Below are 23,132 nucleotides of genomic sequence, written 5' to 3' on the forward strand. Positions count from 1 at the left end.
TCAGAATATTTTAACTCGATTTGATATATTACACCTTATATTTATAACAAATTACACTCAAAAAGGTATAAATGTCAAAATTAATTAGTGTTTTGTTTTCGGCCATCTTGATTTTATAAAAATAAAGATATCTCGGGTGTTATAACACTTAAATATGTCGAGTTTGGGCTCATTTTAAACGTTTTTTAATTATACGTCGTGTTATTTGTGAATCATTTGTTTTCGGCCATCTTGGATTTCATGAAATGTCAAAATATCGCAAATTAAGACCAAAAAAGGTCGAGTTTGGATTCATTTTTTTTATGAAGGTTAAAAATATTTGAAAATTAAACATAAACACATCGTTTTAATTTTGTTTCATCAAAAAACATAAGATTTCCTTAAAAATCAGAATATTTTAACTCGATTTGATATATCACACCTTATATTTATAATAAATTTCACTCAAAAAGGTATAAATGTCAAAATTAATTAGTGTTTTGTTTTCGGCCATCTTGATTTTATAAAAAAAATGATATCTCGGGTGTTACAACACTTAGATATGTCAAGTTTGGGCTCATTTTAAACGTTTTTTTATTATACGTTGTGTTATTTGTGAATCATTTGTTTTCGGCCATCTTGTATTTTATAAAGTGTCAAAATATCTCAAATTAAAGCAAAATCGGTCGTGTTTGGGTTCATTTTAAAGGATTTTTAATGAAAAATATCACAAAATAAATCTTAACTAACTCAATTCTCATTGAATTGAGATATAAAAAATGATATACATATACCAAAAAAGTAAAAAGGAGTTATTCAGAGAAAAATCTTCGTGGGAATATCTCCAAGTGGTAAAGTTGGAGATCTCGCTCCCCGTCAGGTGTTGGTGAATCAAACCGAGAAGGTGGGGGCGGACGTATTTGGTGCCACCCCCATCGCGACGACGGCGCGTTTCAAACCCCGATTTCGAGAGTAATTCAATTGTGGCGAGTTAAGGCGGCGTGTGATGCTGCCGCCACCATGGTGGAGCCGTCGCTAGGGCCCCTTTTAATCGGATTCACGATTGCAGCACGATATTGCCTGTATTGGGGATGATTCGATCATCGCCAATTGAGTGGTACTCATCCGTAAATGGAAATAAAAAAAAATTTAATGCAATTTTAAGATCGTAGATCTCATTGTGAAACAAAAAAAATTAGTGAAGTTTCATTTTTGAATAAATCAAATTCGATCATATCATAACAGAATAAAAAAAAGGCTTTTTAACATTGAAATTGAAGATGAAAACTTTTGAGACTAAAGTTTGGTATCTGTAAGTGATGTAGTTGAATTAATTTAATTGGGATTAATTCTTTTTGATTTTTGATAGTAATAATGCGATTTTGGCGAAAGATCCGGATAGGAGTTATTTTTTGAACCCCCAACAACATTTTGGGTTATACCCCATGGTTTTGCCGATGAGGGAGGAGTTGATGAATATCAATCTTTTAAATCGATGCGTTCGTAACGTTTAAAATTAATAAATTAATGATTATTTTGATGATTTTTTTTAAATAGAATCGAAGGCAAAGATTGAGGAGGCAATATGTTGAGGATTTTTTGGATTTGGAGAAACAATTAAGAGAGGTCGGTTTGGCTCTACTCGATTATTAATTTATTTCGAATTAATGTGATTAAATTAAAATAAATTTTTGGTGATTTTTATCTTTTCCCCCTCCACCTCTATCACTACCTTGCATTTTCCGGGGGAACCCCCCTGGATACACCTCGAGAGTCGCGGCAATTATTGTCACATTTAAAGTTATCCCCCGGACGCGCGAGGGTGGATGCGTGACGACGACGACGACGGCTGTGGTGGTGGTGATTCGGGTGTATTACACGTGGCATCCCGGAAAACGCACGCGGTTCTAACCAACTCGAATTATCGCCGGATTAGTGATTCACTGAACAAGACCGAGACGAGAGGGTGCAACACGTTTTTCTATTATTATCATCTCCGTAGTCGCGCGGGAAACTTTGAGGGGTTGAAACATCCCCTTGATAAAAATAAAGTGTTTTAAAAAAAGTTATTAGTGGTTCAAAAATTTTAAAGGTGAGATATTTTAATTTAATTTACCCCAAAATTAAAAATAAATAAATAACGTCCGATTTATTTATTATTTGATTAAAGCCAGTATTAAATAACATAGTATTCGGCACGTGCCTAAAATCACTGATTGTGAGCGAAGTTTACAAAGCTTTGCGTTATTCGAAACCACCGCTTTCGAAATATTATTACAATTTTCCCCTAGAATCAAAATTCTTTTTAAATTGTGAATTAAATAGTGGTTAGATGTACTATATCCGGTAATTAAACGGGTGGGGAAAAATTGTGCGCGTACATACTACATATAGAGCATTTGGCGTAATGAACGTTGACGTTGAACGCGTTCTGTAAAACTCTTTTGATCTTCGAGTTTAAAAGCGTATCATACAGAGTGATACCGACGGGCGCATTAAAATTGCAAATAAATACTACGCGAACGGAGATTTTCGCTTTCAGAGACGATTTTCCAATGCAAAACCAACGATGAATTTTTTTATACTACTTTTTTTTAGATGCTTTATGAAAATAATAATAGGACAAAAAAAAATTAAGGTTTAAATATTCTATTATCAAGTGTTGCGAGCTTCTTTTAGTTTTGAGTCGTAAATGATTTTTTTTTAGTTCGTTTTATGTCTTTTTAATCACTTTTTTAATACATATTTATCGAGGTGATTTGTTCGTCATTTTCTTTAATCCTGAATTTTTGTTTTATTTTTATCATCGTAATGCCATAATTTCTTTTTCATCTATACCGAGCCTTCAACAGACATTATTTGTTTCATCTTAAGCCGAGGTCGCTTGCGGCCGAGGCAGTAGAGCTGAAATTATATCTATACAAAACATATTGTGTACATTCACCACCTCCTATGCCAAGCCGAGACACTACTTCATATATTGTTGCTTGACTCATAATACCTTCATCAGATATTATTTGTTTCATCTTAAACCGAGGTCGCTTGCGGCCGAGGCAGTACAATTGATGTTATGTCTACACAATACATGTGTACATTCTCTACCTCCTATGTTAAGCCGAGGTCGCTTGCGGCCGAAGCACTACTTCATATGTTGTTAATTGATTCATAATCCCTTCATCATACATTATCTGTTTCATCTTAAAGCGAGGTCGCTTGCGGCCGAGGCAGTACAGTTGAAATTATAGCGATATAAAACATATTGTGTACAGAGTGGTTCAAATTCGATGTCCGAATCTATCTTGGATATAGGCTATCTTGGAAACTGTAAGAATTAGAAAAAAGTAGCTTACATGCCATGATCTCGTTTTTCGAGAAACTACTAATGCCAAAAACCTCAAAGCGCTATCGTCTTTTGTTTTTCCCCTAGAGGCCAAAATTGAAAGTATCGTAAAACCAGCAAGAGCAATAATCTTGGTTATTATTATAGGTAGACATTATATGGACACTTTTTTACAGAGAATTTGATGACGTGAAAAAAATGTTTTCGGTTTTAGATTTTGAGATACTGATTATTCGCTTATTAAATTCGTTATTTAAGTTAAGATATAGACCTTTCTTATTGTTTTAGAATAAAGCTAAAAATAAACTTTTTTTTTAGAATCGTCAAAGAAATTAAATTTACAGTTTCCTGTAAATTACGGTACTATAACTAAAAATTATGCTATTAAAAATGTATGTAAAATTTACTTTATTTTCTAATATGTAACATTCTAACATGTTAAACTTTTCGCAATTTTCGTAATCCATCTCAAAAAACAGGATTTTTAATTTAACACTTCAGAAAATTTTTGAATACCTACAAACAAATGTTGCTACGTTTATTTGAATTAAAAAAAATATATGAGCGCCATCTATCAATAATTTCATAATAATATTAAATATTAATAAAAAATATGAATTAACAATAAAATAAAAAAAATATGAAATAATGCAATCTACAAATGTAATACAAATATAAATTAAATAGTTCAACAAATGTATTTGTTTCAAATATCAGAAATATGTTTTTTTAATTTTTAGTTATAGTTTACAGGAAACTGTAAATTTAATTTCTTTGACGACACTAAAAAAAAAGTTTATTTTTATTCTAAAACAATACGAAATAGACCTATTAAACCCTATATTTTTGTAATCAGAACAAAATAACGAATTTAATAAGCAAATTATCAGTGGTTGTTTTCATTTAGATAGATATAGAAGCGTACTGACATATAATATATCTGTCTTTGTTACACTTTCACATTATCGCTTTCCATCTGCGTCTATTCACCTTGAGCAACATTTTTGTTAGTAGATATATTCAGTTAGCTCAATCCATATTATATATAATCAAAGCATGTAAGCTACTTTTTTTCTAACTCTTATAGTTTCCGAGTTAGCCTATTCGGACATCGAATTTGAACCACCCTATACAGGGTGGTCAAATTTGGGTATTATTATAGGGTATTTTAGAAACTATATGAGATACGAAAAAAATAGGTGCCATGTCCCGGTCTCTAATCCAATCCCGAAAACACCAAACCTCTATCTTTTTTTGTTTTTAAGTTATAGCCAAAAAGTGAAATTTTCGTGATTTAAAAAAATGCTCATATTTCATTTATTTTTCAAATTAGAGAAATGGGGTTGATACGTTCTTAAGACACTTTTAAGTAGAATATACTGCCGTTGAAAAGTTTTAAACATACTTGATGATTTTTGAGATACAACACAAAGTTGTGTTTTTTAAATACAAACTATACTTGATTATGATGTTACTGAAAAGAGCATACGTTTGAGCTTTCCAATGAAGTATCGCATGTATGTAATTTTCAATTCCAAAATAGTAAGCGACAATGTTCAAAATTTTGATTATAGTAGTGGCTAAACTCACGTTGATATAGTAACTATAGTTAATTTTTTTTCTATAATACTTGTCAAATTGTTGTAAAGTTGGCCAAATTAACAGGGAGTTTTGTTATATGATGTTTTGATAAATATGTCACACTGACGTTTGAGCTTTCGTTATTCAAAAAGAAAAGGTGCATAAAAAATGTTGTGGGGTGTTTATTTGCCTACAAAAGGTGTTTTGTTCTATTTAATTACTATGTAGCACGTTTTTAGAATAAATATGTACTTGGTTAAAATCTTATCTTAATTTTAACCTCAACTATTTAGTTACTGGAAATATTACTGTAGCGTGCTATGGCACGCCAACTAATTATTATACAAAAAACAAAAGTTAAATAGATATGTCAACATACCGGGTGTCCCTCAGAAGTGGCTCACCCCGATATTTTTTTTATTATTAGTGACTTTTTATTTTGAGAATGATTACGACATGAAATCATTCTCTTTGTACTTCCGGTTATACCGGATGTGAGTACTAATTTCGCTATTTTTTAAAATCTATAATCTTTTTTCCTTCAGTTGGGTAAATTGCATAATTTCACATAACTTTTACTTGAAAAAATTTTCACGATCGCTTATAATTTAAAAAAAAAAATTATTTTCGTTATTTTTTAATGTTTTAGTACCTTCGGAAAATGTATTACAACTATTGTCGCATAGCAGCTAGGTTAATAGTATAAACTACGTTATGTTCCTCTTGATTTGCTATTTCTCGAGCAGTGATCACTGCTATGCTTTAGTCAGTGTTTTTTTTTAATAATGGTGTAAATTAACAGTTGTATTAAATTAGTTTTAAAAGAAAAACGCGAATAATAGACAACTGAGACAGCATAATATTGTATTAATTGTACTGCCTCGGCCGCAAGCGACCTCGGCTTAACTTGAAGAGAAAATGTTTGATTGTGTTTCATAAAACAGTGATCGTATATAGCCGAGGCAGTATTATATTGTATCAATTATTCAGCCTCGGCCGCAAGCAACCTCGACTTTATTTAGACGGAAAAATTAGACAACTGAAACAGTATAATATTGTATAATTGTACTGCCTCGGCCGCAAGCGACCTCGGCTTAACTCGAAGAGAAAATGTTTGATTGTGTTTCATAAAACAGTGATCGCATATAGCCGAGGCAGTATTACATTGTATCAATTATTCAGCCTCGGCCACAAGCGACCTCGGTTTTATTTAGACGGAAAAATGAGACAACTGAGACTATAATATTGTATTAATTATATTGCCTCGGCCGCAAGCGACCTCGGCTTAACTTAAAGAGAAAATGTTTGATTGTTTCATAAAACAATGATCGCATATAGCCGAGGTAGTATTATATTGTATCAATTATTCAGCCTCGGCCGCAGGCGACCTCGGCTTTATTTAGAAGGAAAAATTAGACAACTGAGACAGTATAATATTGTATTAATTGTATTGCCTCGGCCGCAAGCGGCCTCGGCTTGATCGCAGTCATAATATTTTCTTCAAAATATGCTGAGATGTAGGATTTGTGCATCACAATATGTTCCCAAATTGCAAAGTATAAAATTATCCTAAATAATTTTTCAAAACAAATAATAATTTTTCCATATTATTTCATATTTTCTTTTTTATTCCTTTCAATTTCCAGATGTCACAAAGTTGGTCCCTCAACGCATTCGTTTTCTGACCCGAGGTCACGCGTTCCGTAGGGTTACATTCACCCTCACTTCGTCACATGTGTAACCCTCCAATCAACTTCCGGCAGTTGCTACGTTCTGTTTTCCTTTTATTCCCACTTTTTCTTTATTTCTTTTCGACCTCTTCCGAGTTCAAACCAACCATTTTCTTTTTTACTACTTCTTATTTTATACTTTATATCCGAGTTAAAATTAGAAAAAACGATTTCGTTTAAGTCGCGACAATTTTTTAAAAGGCTTTAAAAGATTCGAGGGGATTAACGAGAAAATTCCAACAAAAACGGGGCGTTAAGTTACACATTTATTTTTAGAAGGGTAATTTTTAAATGTTGTGTATAAAGCTAATTGATCGTAAATTTCGCAAACAAAGCAAATTACTATGATTACTATTTTAACGACTCAACATGCGAAACGACAGTTTGAGAGAATTTAATTGCGCCTCAAGTTTTTACGACTTCCTCCGTTTGATGATGAAGTCTGAATTAATTCAATTTCGTTTTGATAAGTGTCGAAAAATAATACGGAGGGGGGAGAGGTTTACTGTCTTGGAAGTTGGGGGGAAAAGTTTTTGAGTGAAAAGGGAAAAGAGACAGATTGTTGGATTGCGAAATAATTAGCAAACTTGATGGTTTGAGTTTTCCTCGGGGAGATGAGACTTGGTAATTAATTCGAATTGAGAAGATGATTAATTTAGGACGAAAATGTAAGATAAGAATAAACAACGGAGAAATTTTATTTCTAAATATTACAACTAATCCGCGTTATGCATCATTTGATTAAGCGACAAATAAATAATGTTGAGAAAAACGAAATTTTAACAAAAAACACGTTAAAAATAAAAAGAAAGTGCGACAAAGTGACTAACACTAGATTAATTTCAGTTATAAAACTTCTATTATATGATAACTAACTTCAGGTTTAAAATGTCAACCTCAATTTTGACATATTTGGAATCTTCATTAAAAATCCTTTAAAATGAGTACAAACACGACATATTTATCTTCGATATTAATGAAGTTATGGTCAACTTCCGGTTAAGTATGTCAATGTCATTTTGACATATTCTTAATTTTTATAAAATATCTTAATATTTGTCACAAAAACAAAAAAATAATAAAAAAAAAAATAAAAATTAAGGTTGGTATTAATATTTCAAAATTAAATTGGTATCTTCATTGTTGCTAACTTCGGGTTTAATGTTTTTTATTCTAACTTTTTTGTTTTTTGAGATAAGTGCATCATGTTTGGACTCATTTTAAAGGTTTTTTAATAAAGAATACATCATGAAAGAACACCATGAAGTTGTCCATTCGTCTATTATATGATAACTAACTTCAGGTTTAAAATGTCAACCTCAATTTTGACATATTTGTAATCTTCATTAAAAATCCTTTAAAATGAGTACAAACACGACATATTTATCTTCAATATTAATGAAGTTATGGTCAACTTCCGGTTAAGAATGTCAACGTCAATTTTGACATATTTGTAATCGTCGTGAAAAATCCTTTAAAATGAACCCAAACATGATACGTTTAATTCCAATTACTCGAGATATAAACAACTTCCGGTTTGAAATGTCAATGTCATTTTGACATATTTTTAATTTTTATAAAATGTCTTAATATTTGTCACAAAAACAAAAATATAATTAAAAAAAAATAAAAATTAAGGTTGGTATTAATATTTAAAAATTAAGTTGGTATCTTCATTGTTGCCAACTTCGGGTTTAATGGTTTTTTATTCTAACTTTTTTGTTTTTTAAGATAAATGAGTCATGTTTGGACTCATTTTAAAGGTTTTTTTAATAAAGAATACATCATGTAAAAACACCATGAAGTTGTCCATTTATCTATTATATGATAACTAACTTCAGGCTTAAAATGTCAACCTCATTTTGACATATTTAGAATCTTCATTAAAAATCCTTTAAAATGAGTACAAACACGACATATTTATCTTCAATATTAATGAAGTTATGGTCAACTTCCGGTTAGGAATGTCAACGTCAATTTTGACATATTTGTAATCGTCGTGAAAAATCCTTTAAAACGAGCCCAAACATGATACGTTTAATTCCAATATTACTCAAGATATACGAACTTCCGGTTTGAAATGTCAATGTCATTTTAACATATTCTTAATTTTTATAAAATGTCTTAATATTTGTCACAAAAACAAAAATATAATAAAAAAAAATAACAATTAAGGTTGGTATTAATATTTAAAAATTAAGTTGGTATCTTCATTGTTGCTAACTTCGTGTTTAATGTTTTTTATTCTAACTTTTTTGTTTTTTAAGATAAATGAGTCATGTTTGGACTCATTTTAAAGGTTTTTTAATAAAGAATACATCATGTAAAAACACCATGAAGTTGTCCATTTATCTATTATATGATAACTAACTTCAGGTTTAAAATGTCAACCTCAATTTTGACATATTTGGAATCTTCATTAAAAATCCTTTAAAATAAGTACAAACACGACATATTTATCTTCAATATTAATGAAGTTATGGTCAACTTCCGGTTAAGAATGTCAACGTCAATTTTGACATATTTGTAATCATCGTGAAAAATCCTTTAGAATGAGTCCAAACATGATACGTTTAATTCCAATATAACTCGAAATATAAGAACTTCCGGTTTGAAATGTCAATGTCATTTTGACATATTCTTAATTTTTATAAAATATCTTAATATTTGTCACAAAAACAAAAATATAATAAAAAAAAAAAATAAAAATTAAGGTTGGTATTAATATTTAAAAATTAAGTTGGTATCTTCATTGTTGCTAACTTCGTGTTTAATGTTTTTTATTCTAACTTTTTTGTTTTTTGAGATAAATACATCATGTTTGGACTCATTTTAAACGTTTTTTTAATAAAGAATACATCATGAAAGAACACCATGAAGTTGCCCATTTGTCTGTTATATGATAACTAACTTCAGGTTTAAAATGTCAACCTCAATTTTGACATATTTGTAATCTTCATTAAAAGTCCTTTAAAATGAGTACAAACACGACATATTTATCTTCAATATTAATGAAGTTACGGTCAACTTCCGGTTAAGAATGTCAACGTCAATTTTGACATATTTGTAATCGTCGTGAAAAATCCTTTAAAATGAGTCCAAACATGATACGTTTAATTCCAATATAACTCGAAATATAAGAACTTCCGGTTTGAAATGTCAACGTCATTTTGACATATTCTTAATTTTTATAAAATATCTTAATATTTGTCACAAAAACAAAAATATAATAAAAAAAAAAATAAAAATTAAGGTTGGTATTAATATTTAAAAATTAAGTTGGTATCTTCATTGTTGCTAACTTCGTGTTTAATGTTTTTTATTCTAACTTTTTTGTTTTTTGAGATAAATGCATCATGTTTGGACTCATTTTAAAGGTTTTTTAATAAAGAATACATCATGAAAGAACACCATGAAGTTGTCCATTCGTCTATTGTCTATTATATGATAACTAACTTCAGGTTTAAAATGTCAACCTCAATTTTGACATATTTGTAATCTTCATTAAAAATCCTTTAAAAAGAGTACAAACACGACATATTTATCTTCAATATTAATGAAGTTATGGTCAACTTCCGGTTAAGAATGTCAACGTCAATTTTAACATATTTGTAATCGTCGTGAAAAATCCTTTAAAATTAACCCAAACATGATACGTTTAATTCCAATATTACTCAAGATATACGAACTTCCGGTTTGAAATGTCAATGTCATTTTAACATATTCTTAATTTTTATAAAATGTTTTAATATTTGTCACAAAAACAAAAATATAATAAAAAAAATAAAAATTAAGGTTGGTATTAATATTTAAAAATTAAGTTGGTATCTTCATTGTTGCTAACTTCGGGTTTAATGTTTTTTATTCTAACTTTTTTGTTTTTTAAGATAAATGAGTCATATTTGGACTCATTTTAAAGGTTTTTTAATAAAGAATACATCATGTAAAAACACCATGAAGTTGTCCATTTATCTATTATATGATAACTAACTTCAGGCTTAAAATGTCAACCTCATTTTGACATATTTGTAATCTTCATTAAAAATCCTTTAAAATGAGTACAAACACGACATATTTATCTTCAATATTAATGAAGTTATGGTCAACTTCCGGTTAAGAATGTCAACGTCAATTTTGACATATTTGTAATCGTCGTGAAAAATCCTTTAAAATGAACCCAAACATGATACGTTTAATTCCAATTACTCGAGATATAAACAACTTCCGGTTTGAAATGTCAATGTCATTTTGACATATTCTTAATTTTTATAAAATGTTTTAATATTTGTCACAAAAACAAAAATATAATAAAAAAAAATAAAAATTAAGGTTGGTATTAATATTTAAAAATTAACTTGACTTTAAATTAATTGTTGCTAACTTCGGGTTTAATGTTTTTAATTCTAACTTTTTTGTTTTTTGAGATAAGTGCGTCATGTTTGGACTCATTTTAAAGGTTTTTTTATGAAGATGACAAATATGTCAAAATTGACGTTGACGTTTCAAACCGGAAGTGATTGTATTTCCATTAATATTAAAGTTAAATATGTCGAGTTTGGACTCATTTTAAAGGATTTTTTATGAAGTTGACAAATATGTCAAAATAAAAGTTGAAAGTTCGAACTTTTTGGTTTTTTAAGATAAATACGTCAAGTTTGGACTCATTTTAAAGGTTGTTTAATGAAGATTACGAATATAATAATAAAATTAAAATTTAAAAATTAAATTAATTAGCTAACTGGCCCGAATTTGTAGGTTCATTTTTTTTTCTATTGTAGAATTTCTTGGTGCAAATCGGACTTGAAATCGTATAACGTGATTGGCGCTTAGCATTAACCTTTAAAACAGATAGTATTTTAGGTCTTTCAGTATTCTACATTTTTTCTAAGACGTCATCACGATAAGTGATGTATAACGCGGTCAAACTACTCATCAAAATTAATTTTGAGGTAATCTCGAAACCGAAATACCCCCTTTTCAAAGATAATAACAGCACAGAACAATTAATAACTTAATTGTCAAGACCAGAAACCGAGATGTGACGTCTTGGACGTTCCTTTGGGATCCTCGGGGGAAGTAATCTTAGAGCCATTCCATAGATTGTTCAAGTAGTGCTTTAGACATTTCCATAAATTATTATTACATCCCCATTAAATTAATGATTTAATCTTTTTTTATGGATTATTTAAAAAAAAAATCGTATTTGTCATCGTTGAAAAGGAACAGAATAGAATTTCAAAAACGTGCAAATAGACGTCGATTTGGGTATCGCGAAACGCGCCTTGAAATGGAAAGAACGAGTAGCATCAGCCCCAACTACAAGAAAACACACTCAATTCTATCTACGGGAATCGACGTCGCGTTTTCGTCGTGAAATCGCTTAACGTAGTCGTTTCCCCCCTTTGAATTTTACGAATTCAGAACGAAGAGCCAGATACGAATCAACATAATGCAGCAAATAAAACGTAACTTTTCGAGGAATATGGAAAGAATTTTCTTTTAAATTTAATTACGATCTAAAAGTTTAATTTGAAAGCGGCGTTTAAGTTTTTGATTGTTCGAGAGATTCAGATTTTCAATTAAGGATTAAGACGCCACAAGTTTTAATGTAATAAGGAGCTGGATGCAGCAACGCTAAAATAGGGGATGAGACGTTGACGATGACGTTGAGAAGAGAGAGGAAATAGAGATCTAATCTCCATTCGCCGACGCGACGGAATAATGCTAATAAGTTTTCGTAAAGTCTTAGAATTTCCCAGGTGTTCAGAACTTCAATATGAACTGGACGAAACTGAAAAGATACTCATAAAGCGGGAGGCGGTTAAGTTTCGGGGGATGAAGGGGATCCTTTTGTGCCTTTGTAAGGGTGGCGATTTATAAGCGGCTTAAGCGATATAATATGCAAGGGAATCCGCGAGGTTTTCGAGAGAGTTTCAATTAAATCAAATCCCTCCGAATTCAACCAGCTAATAAAATACCGCCTTTATTCGGATTTATTAAAAAAAATTATTTTTAAATTTTTGTCTTTCGAGTCCGGTTCTGTTTGTCGCTTTGGTTACGATGAGATCTGTTGCGCCCCGACGGGCAGCGTCGAGACGCCTTTGGAGGTGGGTCAACGCCGTATCGCGTTCCCCACGTTTGAAAAGGGCTCAACTTCCGTGAACTCTGCCACGGCCCCGGGTGCTGATAACTCTCCAAATGGACAACAAAACGTGTCCGCGAACAGGAAGTTGGACAACCGTAATGAAACCTCAACCCACACCTTGAAATACACCACTCCACGATGATGTTGAAAGGAAAGTTTTTTAAATTCAATACAAATTAATAACAAAAAACATTTTTACTACAACAATAACTCTAATAACAAGGTAAAATTATCTATTATATCCAAAAAACTTCAACTAAACTTCATTGATAACAAAAAAATAAACTTAAAAACTTTAACTTTTAATTCAAATTTGCTTCAATTTGGCGAAAAATGTAGTTTTTGATGCAAGAAACTTCAATGGAATCTCATTTTTTAATTGAAGTTTTCCAACTAAGAAAGATTAATGAAACTTCATCAACCTAAGATTCTTAATTTAGTTATTTTAATCTTAGAAACTATTACATCTTTGAAGAATTTTAATTTTTACTTGAAAATTTATTTCAACCTCAATTTTTAACTCAAAATATCATATCAAATACCAAAAGCTTCAACAACTTCAACAAACTTCATTGTCTAAAGAAATAACAAATTTTTATCGTAAAAAAATAACATCGATTCAAAAAAATTAATGGAGACACAATCACTTCCGGTTTGAAACGTCAACGTCAATTTTGACATATTTGTCAACTTTATAAAAAATCCTTTAAAATGAGTCCAAACTCGACATATTTAACTTTAATATTAATGGATACAGAATCACTTCCGGTTTGAAACGTCAACGTCAATTTGGACATATTTGTCATCTTCATTAAAAAACCTTTAAAATGAGTCCAAACATGACGCATTTATCTCAAAAAACAAAAAAGTTAGAATAAAAAAACATTAAACCCGAAGTTGGCAACAATGAAGAAAGCAATATAATTGTTAAATATTAATACCAACCTTAATTTTTGAATTTTTTTGTTTTTGTGACAAATATTAAGACATTTTATAAAAATTAAGAATACGTCAAAATGACATTGACATTTCAAACCGGAAGTTGCTTATATCTCGAGTAATATTGGAATTAAACATATCGTGTTTGGACTCATTTTAAAGGATTTTTCACAACGATTACAAATATGTCAAAATTGACGTTGACATTCTTAACCGGAAGTTGACCATAACTTCATTAATATTGAAGATAAATATGTCGTGTTTGTACTCATTTTAAAGGATTTTTAATGAAGATTCTAAATATATCAAAATTGAGGTTGACATTTTAAACCTGAAGTTAGTTATCATATAATATAGACACATGGACAACTTCATGGTGTTCTTTCATGATGTATTGTTTATTAAAAAACCTTTAAAATGGGTGCAAACATGAATCACATTTTTTAAATGAAGTTTTCCAAATAAAAAAATTCATGAAACTTCATGAACCTAAGATCCTTAATTTTAATCATTTTAATCTTAGAAATCATTACATCTGTGAAGAATTTCAATTTTTACTTGAAAATTTATTTTAACCGAATTTCAGCCGAAAAGCTAATTTTAAACCAAGAAACTTCAACGAAACTTCACAAATTAGGTCAATTTTGTTTGTAACAAAAAAATAAACTTAACTAAACTTAAAAACTGTCTTTTTTAACCCAAATTTTGATTCGAATTGATAAAAAAATAAGTTTTGATGCAAGAAACTTCAATGAAGTTACATTTTTTAGTTGAAGTTTTGGCCTAATAAGAATTAATGTAACTTTATAAACCCAAAATAATTTAATTTTTCTTAGAAAATATAATATCAACTTTCGAAATTTTAATTTCTAATCATAATAAACATTTCTGGTAGAAAACTTCATGAATTTAGACGTTTTCAATTTCGACAGGGAAAAAATTAATGAAAAATTAAAGTTGGACCAAGAAATCTCATTAAAAAAAGGAAAAAGTATCTAAGAACTTCAATTTTTAATTTGAGGAACTTCGATTAAACTTCATCAAACATTTAGTGAACCTAAGAAACTTTATGAAAACAAGAAATATTCATTTTTCTGTAAAAAAATATGAATAAATTAAGACTATAGGGGGAGAACTTCAATTTTTATTTATTTATTTGTTATGAATTGAAGAAATTTTAATAAAACTTCAACAAAACTTTATGGGTACATTTAAATTTAAGCGAGCTTCATGGTACTGATCAATTTTTCTTAAAAAATATAACTTTATTTTAAAAAGCTTCACGTTGAATTGAAGTCTTAGAAGTTTTAGAAACATTGATACAACTTCAACGAAACTTCACCAATCAATTAATTTTAACTAGATAACAAGATTAATTCATGAAAGTTGAAGTAAAGCTCAATTTTCAATCGAACACTTTACGCCAAAAGAAAATTTGTGAAAACTTCAATGAAACTTCATGGATTCAAAGAATTAATGAAGTTTAATAAGAGAATATATAACATCAATTCAAAAAAGTGTAACCAAAGTTGAATTGTTATAAGAATATTAAGGAATAACAGAAAATACAACAGGATACGTTGACAAAACTTCAATTAAACTTCATTGCCTAAAGAAATAACTAATTTTTATGGCGAAATATAACAGCTATTCAAAAAAAAACTTCGCATCAAACTGAATTTTCAATAAAATATATAATATCAAACCAAAAAATTGATAAAACTTCACTCAAACTTCATAGATCCAAAGAATTATTATCAGAAAATATAACTAAAATTCAAAAAATTCAAGTTAAGCTGAATTTTGGATCAAGAATTGAAGATGAGTCCAAGAATATTTCATCAACTTCATGGATCTAAAGAATTAATTAAGTTTAATAAGAAAATATATAACATCAATTCAAAAAAGTGCAACTAACGTTGAATTGTTAATCGAATATTAAGGAATAACAGAAAAACAACAGGAAATGTTGACAAAACTTCAATTAAACTTCATTGTCTATAGAAATAACTAAGCTTTATAGCAAAATATAACATCAATTCAAAAAAAACTTCGCATCAAAGTGAATTTTCAATAAAATATATAACATCAAACAAAGAAATTGTGATAGAACTTCATTAAAACTTCATATATCCAAAGAATTTTGATCAGAGAATATAACCACAATTCAAAAAGTGTTAAAAAATTCAAGTTAAGCTGAATTTTGGATCAAGAATTGAAGATGAGTCCAAGAATATTTGATAAAACTATAATGAAACTTCATGGATTCAAAGAATTAATGAAGTTTAATAAGAAAATATATAACATCAATTCAAAAAAGTGTAACCAAAGTTGAATTGTTATAAGTATATTAAGGAATAACAGAAAATACAACAGGATACGTTGACAAAACTTCAATTAAACTTCATTGTCTAAAGAAATAACTAATTTTTATGGCGAAATATAACAGCTATTCAAAAAAATACTTCGCATCAAACTGAATTTTCAATAAAATATATAATATCAAACCAAAAAATTGATAAAACTTCACTCAAACTTCATAGATCCAAAGAATTATTATCAGAAAATATAACTAAAATTCAAAAAATTCAAGTTAAGCTGAATTTTGGATCAAGAATTGAAGATGAGTCCAAGAATATTTCATCAACTTCATGGATCTAAAGAATTAATTAAGTTTAATAAGAAAATATATAACATCAATTCAAAAAAGTGCAATTAACGTTGAATTGTTAATCGAATATTAAGGAATAACAGAAAAACAACAGGAAATGTTGACAAAACTTCAATTAAACTTCATTGTCTATAGAAATAACTAAGCTTTATAGCAAAATATAATATCGATTCAAAAAAAACTTCGCATCAAAGTGAATTTTCAATAAAATATATAACATCAAACAAAGAAATTGTGATAGAACTTCATTAAAACTTCATATATCCAAAGGATTTTGATCAGAGAATATAACCACAATTCAAAAAGTGTCAAAAAATTCAAGTTAAGCTGAATTTTGGATCAAGAATTGAAGATCAGTCCAAGAATATTTGCTAAAACTTCAACGAAACTTCATGGATTCAAAGAATTAATGAAGTTTAATAAGAAAATATATAACATCAATTCAAAAAAGTGCAACTAAAGTTGAATTGTTAATGAATTATTAAGGAATAACAGAAAAACAACAGGAAAGGTTGACAGAACTTCAATTAAACTTCCTTGTCTAAAGAAATCACTAATTTTTATCACATTGATTCAAAAAACTTCGCATCAAAGTGAATTTTCAATAAAGTATATAACATCAAACCAAGAAATTGTGATAAAACTTCATTGAAACTTCATAGATCCAAAGAATTTTTATCAGAAAATATAACCACAAATCAAAAAGTGTCAAAAAATGCAAGTTAAGCTGAATTTTGGATCAAGAATTGAAGATCAGTCTACGGATATTTGATAAAACTTCATGGATCCAAAGAATTAATTAAGTTTAATAAGAAAATATACAGGGTGTCACACAAAAAACGCCCCAAGCTGTAACTCTGTCATTTACATTCCGATTTTCATGAGCAAGGTATCAAATGAAATGGTTTGATGAAAACTATGATTCATGCTATAAATAAATTTCTTCCAAGGCTATCTTCAATTTTAAACGATAAGTAATACGTATAAGATAATACGTTTAATAAGAAAATATACAGGGTGTCACACAAAAAACGCCCCATGCTGTACCTCTGTCATTTACCTTCTGATTTTCATGAACGAGGTATCAAATTGGTTGGGGCGTTTTTTGTGTGACACACTGTATAACATCAATTCAAAAAGGTGCAACTATAGTTGAATTGTTAATCAAATATTAAGGAATAATAGAAAAAACAACAGGATACGTAGACAAAACTTCAATTAAACTTCATTGTCTAAATAAATAACTAATTTTTATCGCAAAATATAACATCGCTTCAAGAAAAATTTGCATCAAAGTGAATTTTCAATAAAATATAAAACATCAAACAAAGAAATTGTGATAAAACTTCATTGAAACTTCATAGATCGAAAGAATTTTTATCAGAGAATATAATCACAATTCAAAAAGTGTCAAAAAATTCAAGTTAAGCTAAATTTTGGATCTAGAATTAAAGATCAGTCCAAGAATATTTGATAAAACTTCTTCAATCCAAAAATGTGAAATTAAAAACATTCATTAAGACTTAATTTTCAATTTTTAAACTATTTGAAGCATGTCTACCAAGTTAATCATTTATGGATTAAATAAATATTTGTGTTTTTGAGAAAATTTATTTGGCAACTGCTTTTTCGGCGCCTCCACCAAAAATTGTTTAGAATCAAAATAATTTAAAGTTAAAATTTCTTTCTTAGACGATTCTTATTCATGATTTTTTTTATTTTTTAAATGAACATTAAAAGCGGATTTGAACACGTCACACGATTCAGTAGGACAGACGTTTTTCAACAGTAAAAAGCTCGTCTGGTCGTCCCAGTCCATCTCCCTTAACAAAAGGAGGGCCCAGAAAATGAGAAAAAAACACGGACAATGAGCCGTCAGTGAGTACGGATCCGGCCATTCAAACGCACGACCCATTGTTTTCGATTTGTGTATACGTGAGCCTGAGTGCATTGAGGCCTCGAATATTTCCCTTCCCCTACTAGATGGAGGAGTGCGTTAACAGGACCGTATTCTTCGCTATTTTCCCAAAACTTTCCACTTAACTTTATTAATTCAAAAATTTATTTTTTTCATTTTCAGATGAACGAAGCTAATTTACAGCAATCTCCACCTCAACCCCTCTCACTTCCGGGGAAATCCACAAAAACATCTTTATCGGAATTAAGAAACACCGATTTAGTTTCAAGATTACTCGCAGCCACACCTCCTTATTTATATAACATTCCTTTAACACCAAATAGTTATTTCTTCAGCGAGATGTTGAGATCTTTAGTTCAAGCGAAAGCTGAGAATTCCCAAAGGCAACCTTGCGGAATGTCCGGAGTTGGCCAAAAACGCGCCAGAAAAAGATCTTGGACCCAATCATCAAGAATTAACGAATTTCAACAACACCAACAACTTTTAGAAGAAAGCGTCAACAACAAAGAACGACCATTAGAATTAACAATGGGAAAAAACTTACCAACGACCTCAATGAGTCAAGAACAACAAAATTTTTTCGCTAATCCTCAACCATCATGCGACCAAAACATGATGTTACCACCAGTTTTACCCCCAGTTTGGTATCCCCCGATGTACCACCCAAGTAATCCAACAAATCCTTACGGAATAGATCCGTTACATTTCTTCATAGATCTTAGAGTTTCCGGTCACATTTACGACCGAAAAATGAACAACCACCAAGAAATGTTACATTCTTACCAACAAAATCAAAATCAACAACACGACGAAGAACAACAACGCAATAAAATCGAACGAACCGAAACAGATTCAAGACAAAGAGAAGAAGAAAATTTAAACCCACTAAATTATTTCCGAGTCAACAAACACTCCTCGGCTTTTTCCGTTCCAAATCAAAAAAATCCAATGAATTTAAGCAAATTTGAAACAACGGAAACAAAGCCGACTAAGTTTGATGTGAAATCGATGGGTTTTGAGAAAAATGAAAATAAAATTGGATCGCATTATATCACGAAGAATATTCGTAAAATTTACGATGAAGTTAAAAGTAAGGAGGAGGAGAATAAAGTTGAAAGTAAAGTTGAAGTGGAAGAGACGAACGACGAGGAGGAGAAGGAGAAAAAAAGGGTGAACGATTTAAGGGCTTTGATTGGATTGGAACTCGTTGTTGATTATATGGAACATTCAAAACCGAATGAAAATAAAGCTACTTTTGAAGATTCTAGTTCTACGGATGTTGATGATTCCGTTGGGAGCCCTTCCGTTGATGTTGAAATGTGTCACGATGAAGAAACAACTTAAATTATTCATATTTATAGTTAAAACGTTAATAAATCTTGGAAATGTATTAATCTAGTCAAGATAATGTTATTGATTAATTAAAATCGTATGTAATGTAATTGTAAATGTCTAATGAGGTTGACTTTTTGATTTCTTAATAAATTAATGTGAATTATCTTGCGTTTATATCATTAAATTTAATAAAATTAGTACTTACTTGAAATAAATCATCCCAATTTTCTTACATCTTAAAGTTAGGTTATATTTTCTTCATACACTGGATTTAAGAAAAGAAATCACTTTGTAGAATCTAAAATCACGTTAAATACATAGTTTGGGTGTTGATGTAAGTATTTTGATGGGGTTTTAGGCCGAAATTACTTTTTTATGGTAAAATTTAACAATTTTAGGAAGAAATACGATAGGTTAACGAAAATGTCAAAAAATAATCGGATAGTCTCCGCTAGATGGGGTTAAAAATTGTTTACGGAAGAAATCTTATTCAATTTAATTTATTTTTATAAAAATTTATTAATTAATAAAATTAATTAATAAATAATTAGTTAAAATTGCAATAAAAAAAATCAATTAAAAAATTATATTATTTTAAATAAATATATTTAAGTAATTTTTTTTATTTAAGGTTGGTGGAATTGAAATCGACCATTTTGGTCGTGGATTTGACGTTTGCACGTGTCAATTTTTGAATTGTCAAATAAACATTTTTACTAGAAACTACTCTTAAGACGGCTAATCCTGAATGATTCTAGTTCGCGATGTAGTGTTAGTTCTAGTAGCAGTGGTAGGTAGCGCTAGTTAGCATAAGATACTATTATGTTATATATTTTTATTGAACTAAAACTAGAACTAACACAAGACCTAGAACTAGAATCATTCGGGTTTAGCCGTCTTTAGAGACGTGCGGCTAAATCCGAATGTTTCTAGTTCTTGGTCTAGTGTTAGTTCTAGTTTTACACTAGCACTATGACTAAAATTAGCACAAGACCTAGAACTAGAATCATTCGGGTTTAGCCGTCTTGAGAGACGTGCGGCTAAATCCGAATGCTTCTAGTTCTTGGTCTAGTGTTAGTTCTAGTTTAACACTAATACTATCACTAGAATTAACACAAGACCTAGAACTAGAATCATTCGGGTTTAGCTGTCTTGAGAGACGTGCGGCTAAACCCGAATGTTTCTAGTTCTAGGTCTAGTGTTAGTTCTAGTTTTACACTAGCACTATCACTAGAACTAACACAAGACCTAGAACTAGAATCATTCGGGTTTAGCCGTCTTGAGAGACGTGCGGCTAAATCCGAATGTTTCTAGTTCTTGGTCTAGTTCTAGTTCAACACTAATACTATCACTAGAATTAACACAAGACCTAGAACTAGAATCATTCGGGTTTAGCCGTCTTGAGAGACGTGCGGCTAAACCCGAATGTTTCTAGTTCTAGGTCTAGTGTTAGTTCTAGTTTTACACTAGCACTATCACTAGAATTAACACAAGACCTAGAACTAGAATCATTCGGGTTTAGCTGTCTTGAGAGACGTGCGGCTAAACCCGAATGTTTCTAGTTCTAGGTCTAGTGTTAGTTCTAGTTTTACACTAGCACTATCACTAGAACTAACACAAGACCTAGAACTAGAATCATTCGGGTTTAGCCGTCTTGAGAGACGTGCGGCTAAATCCGAATGTTTCTAGTTCTTGGTCTAGTTCTAGTTTAACACTAATACTATTACTAGAATTAACACAAGACCTAGAACTAGAATCATTCGGGTTTAGCCGTCTTGAGAGACGTGCGGCTAAACCCGAATGTTTCTAGTTCTAGGTCTAGTGTTAGTTCTAGTTTTACACTAGCACTATCACTAGAATTAACACAAGACCTAGAACTAGAATCATTCGGGTTTAGCTGTCTTGAGAGACGTGCGGCTAAACCCGAATGTTTCTAGTTCTAGGTCTAGTGTTAGTTCTAGTTTTACACTAGCACTATCACTAGAACTAACACAAGACCTAGAACTAGAATCATTCGGGTTTAGCCGTCTTGAGAGACGTGCGGCTAAATCCGAATGTTTCTAGTTCTTGGTCTAGTTCTAGTTCAACACTAATACTATCACTAGAATTAACACAAGACCTAGAACTAGAATCATTCGGGTTTAGCCGTCTTGAGAGACGTGCGGCTAAACCCGAATGTTTCTAGTTCTAGGTCTAGTGTTAGTTCTAGTTTTACACTAGCACTATCACTAGAATTAACACAAGACCTAGAACTAGAATCATTCGGGTTTAGCTGTCTTGAGAGACGTGCGGCTAAACCCGAATGTTTCTAGTTCTAGGTCTAGTGTTAGTTCTAGTTTTACACTAGCACTATCACTAGAACTAACACAAGACCTAGAACTAGAATCATTCGGGTTTAGCCGTCTTGAGAGACGTGCGGCTAAATCCGAATGTTTCTAGTTCTTGGTCTAGTTCTAGTTTAACACTAATACTATTACTAGAATTAACACAAGACCTAGAACTAGAATCATTCGGGTTTAGCCGTCTTGAGAGACGTGCGGCTAAACCCGAATGTTTCTAGTTCTAGGTCTAGTGTTAGTTCTAGTTTTACACTAGCACTATCACTAGAACTAACACAAGACAAGACCTAGAACTTGAATCATTCGGGTTTAGCCGTCTTGAGAGACGTGCGGCTAATTCCGAATGCTTCTAGTTCTTGGTCTAGTGTTAGTTCTAGTTTTACACTAACACAATCACTAGAACTAACACAAGACCTAGAACTAGAATCATTCGGAATTAGCCGTCTTGAGAGACGTGCGGCTAAACCCGAATGTTTCTAGTTGTCGGTCTAGTGTTAGTTCTAGTTTTACACTAACACAAGACCTAGAACTAGAATCATTCGGGTTTAGCCGTCTTGAGAGACGTGAGGCTAATTCCGAATGTTTCTAGTTCTCGGTCTAGTGTTAGTTCTAAGATAGCGCTAGTTAGCATGATATATTACTATGTTGTATATTTTTATTGAACTAAAACTAGAACTAACACTAGACCGAGAACTAAAAACTAAAATTAGTACTTACTTGAAATAAATTATCCCAATCTTCTTAAATCTTAAAGTTAGGTTATATTTTCTTCATAAACTATATTTAAGAAAAGACATCACTTTGTAGAATCTAAAATCACTTTAAATATATATAGGTGATGTAAGTATTTTGATATAACTTTTTGATTAACTTTTTTATGGTAAAATTTAACAATATTAGGAAGAAATACGATAGGTTAACGAAAATGTCAAAAAATAATCAGATAGTCTCCACTAGATGGAGTTAAAAATTGTTTACGGAAGAAATCTTATTCAGATTTAATTTATTTTTATAAAAATTTATTAATTAATAAAATGAATTAAATAATTAATCCATTTTATTTAAATCAATTAAAAAATTATGTTATTTTAAATAAATATATTTAAGTAATTTTGTTTATTTTAGGTTGGTAAAATTGAAATCGGCCATTTGGTG

General features: G+C 30.4%; 1 protein-coding gene across 1 annotated transcript; it reads left to right on the forward strand.

Annotated features, from left to right (window-relative positions):
* Nucleotides 1–1,157: 1,157 nt before the first annotated feature.
* Nucleotides 1,158–19,853, forward strand: LOC111422470 (uncharacterized). Its single transcript, XM_023055658.2, has 4 exons — nt 1,158–1,291; nt 1,349–1,478; nt 1,537–2,071; nt 18,466–19,853. The coding sequence occupies exon 4, from the start codon at nt 18,466–18,468 to the stop codon at nt 19,645–19,647; it is 1,182 nt and encodes a 393-aa protein (XP_022911426.1). The 5' UTR covers nt 1,158–1,291; nt 1,349–1,478; nt 1,537–2,071; the 3' UTR covers nt 19,648–19,853.
* The last annotated feature ends 3,279 nt before the right edge of the window (nt 19,854–23,132 follow it).

Source organism: Onthophagus taurus, chromosome 3, assembly GCF_036711975.1.
Source record: "Onthophagus taurus isolate NC chromosome 3, IU_Otau_3.0, whole genome shotgun sequence".
NCBI lineage: Eukaryota > Metazoa > Arthropoda > Insecta > Coleoptera > Scarabaeidae > Onthophagus > Onthophagus taurus.

What these genes read in the sequence shown, in the direction of transcription:
- LOC111422470 (XM_023055658.2), top strand. Translation starts at nt 18,466, where the DNA reads ATGAACGAAGCTAATTTACAGCAATCTCCACCTCAACCCCTCTCACTT.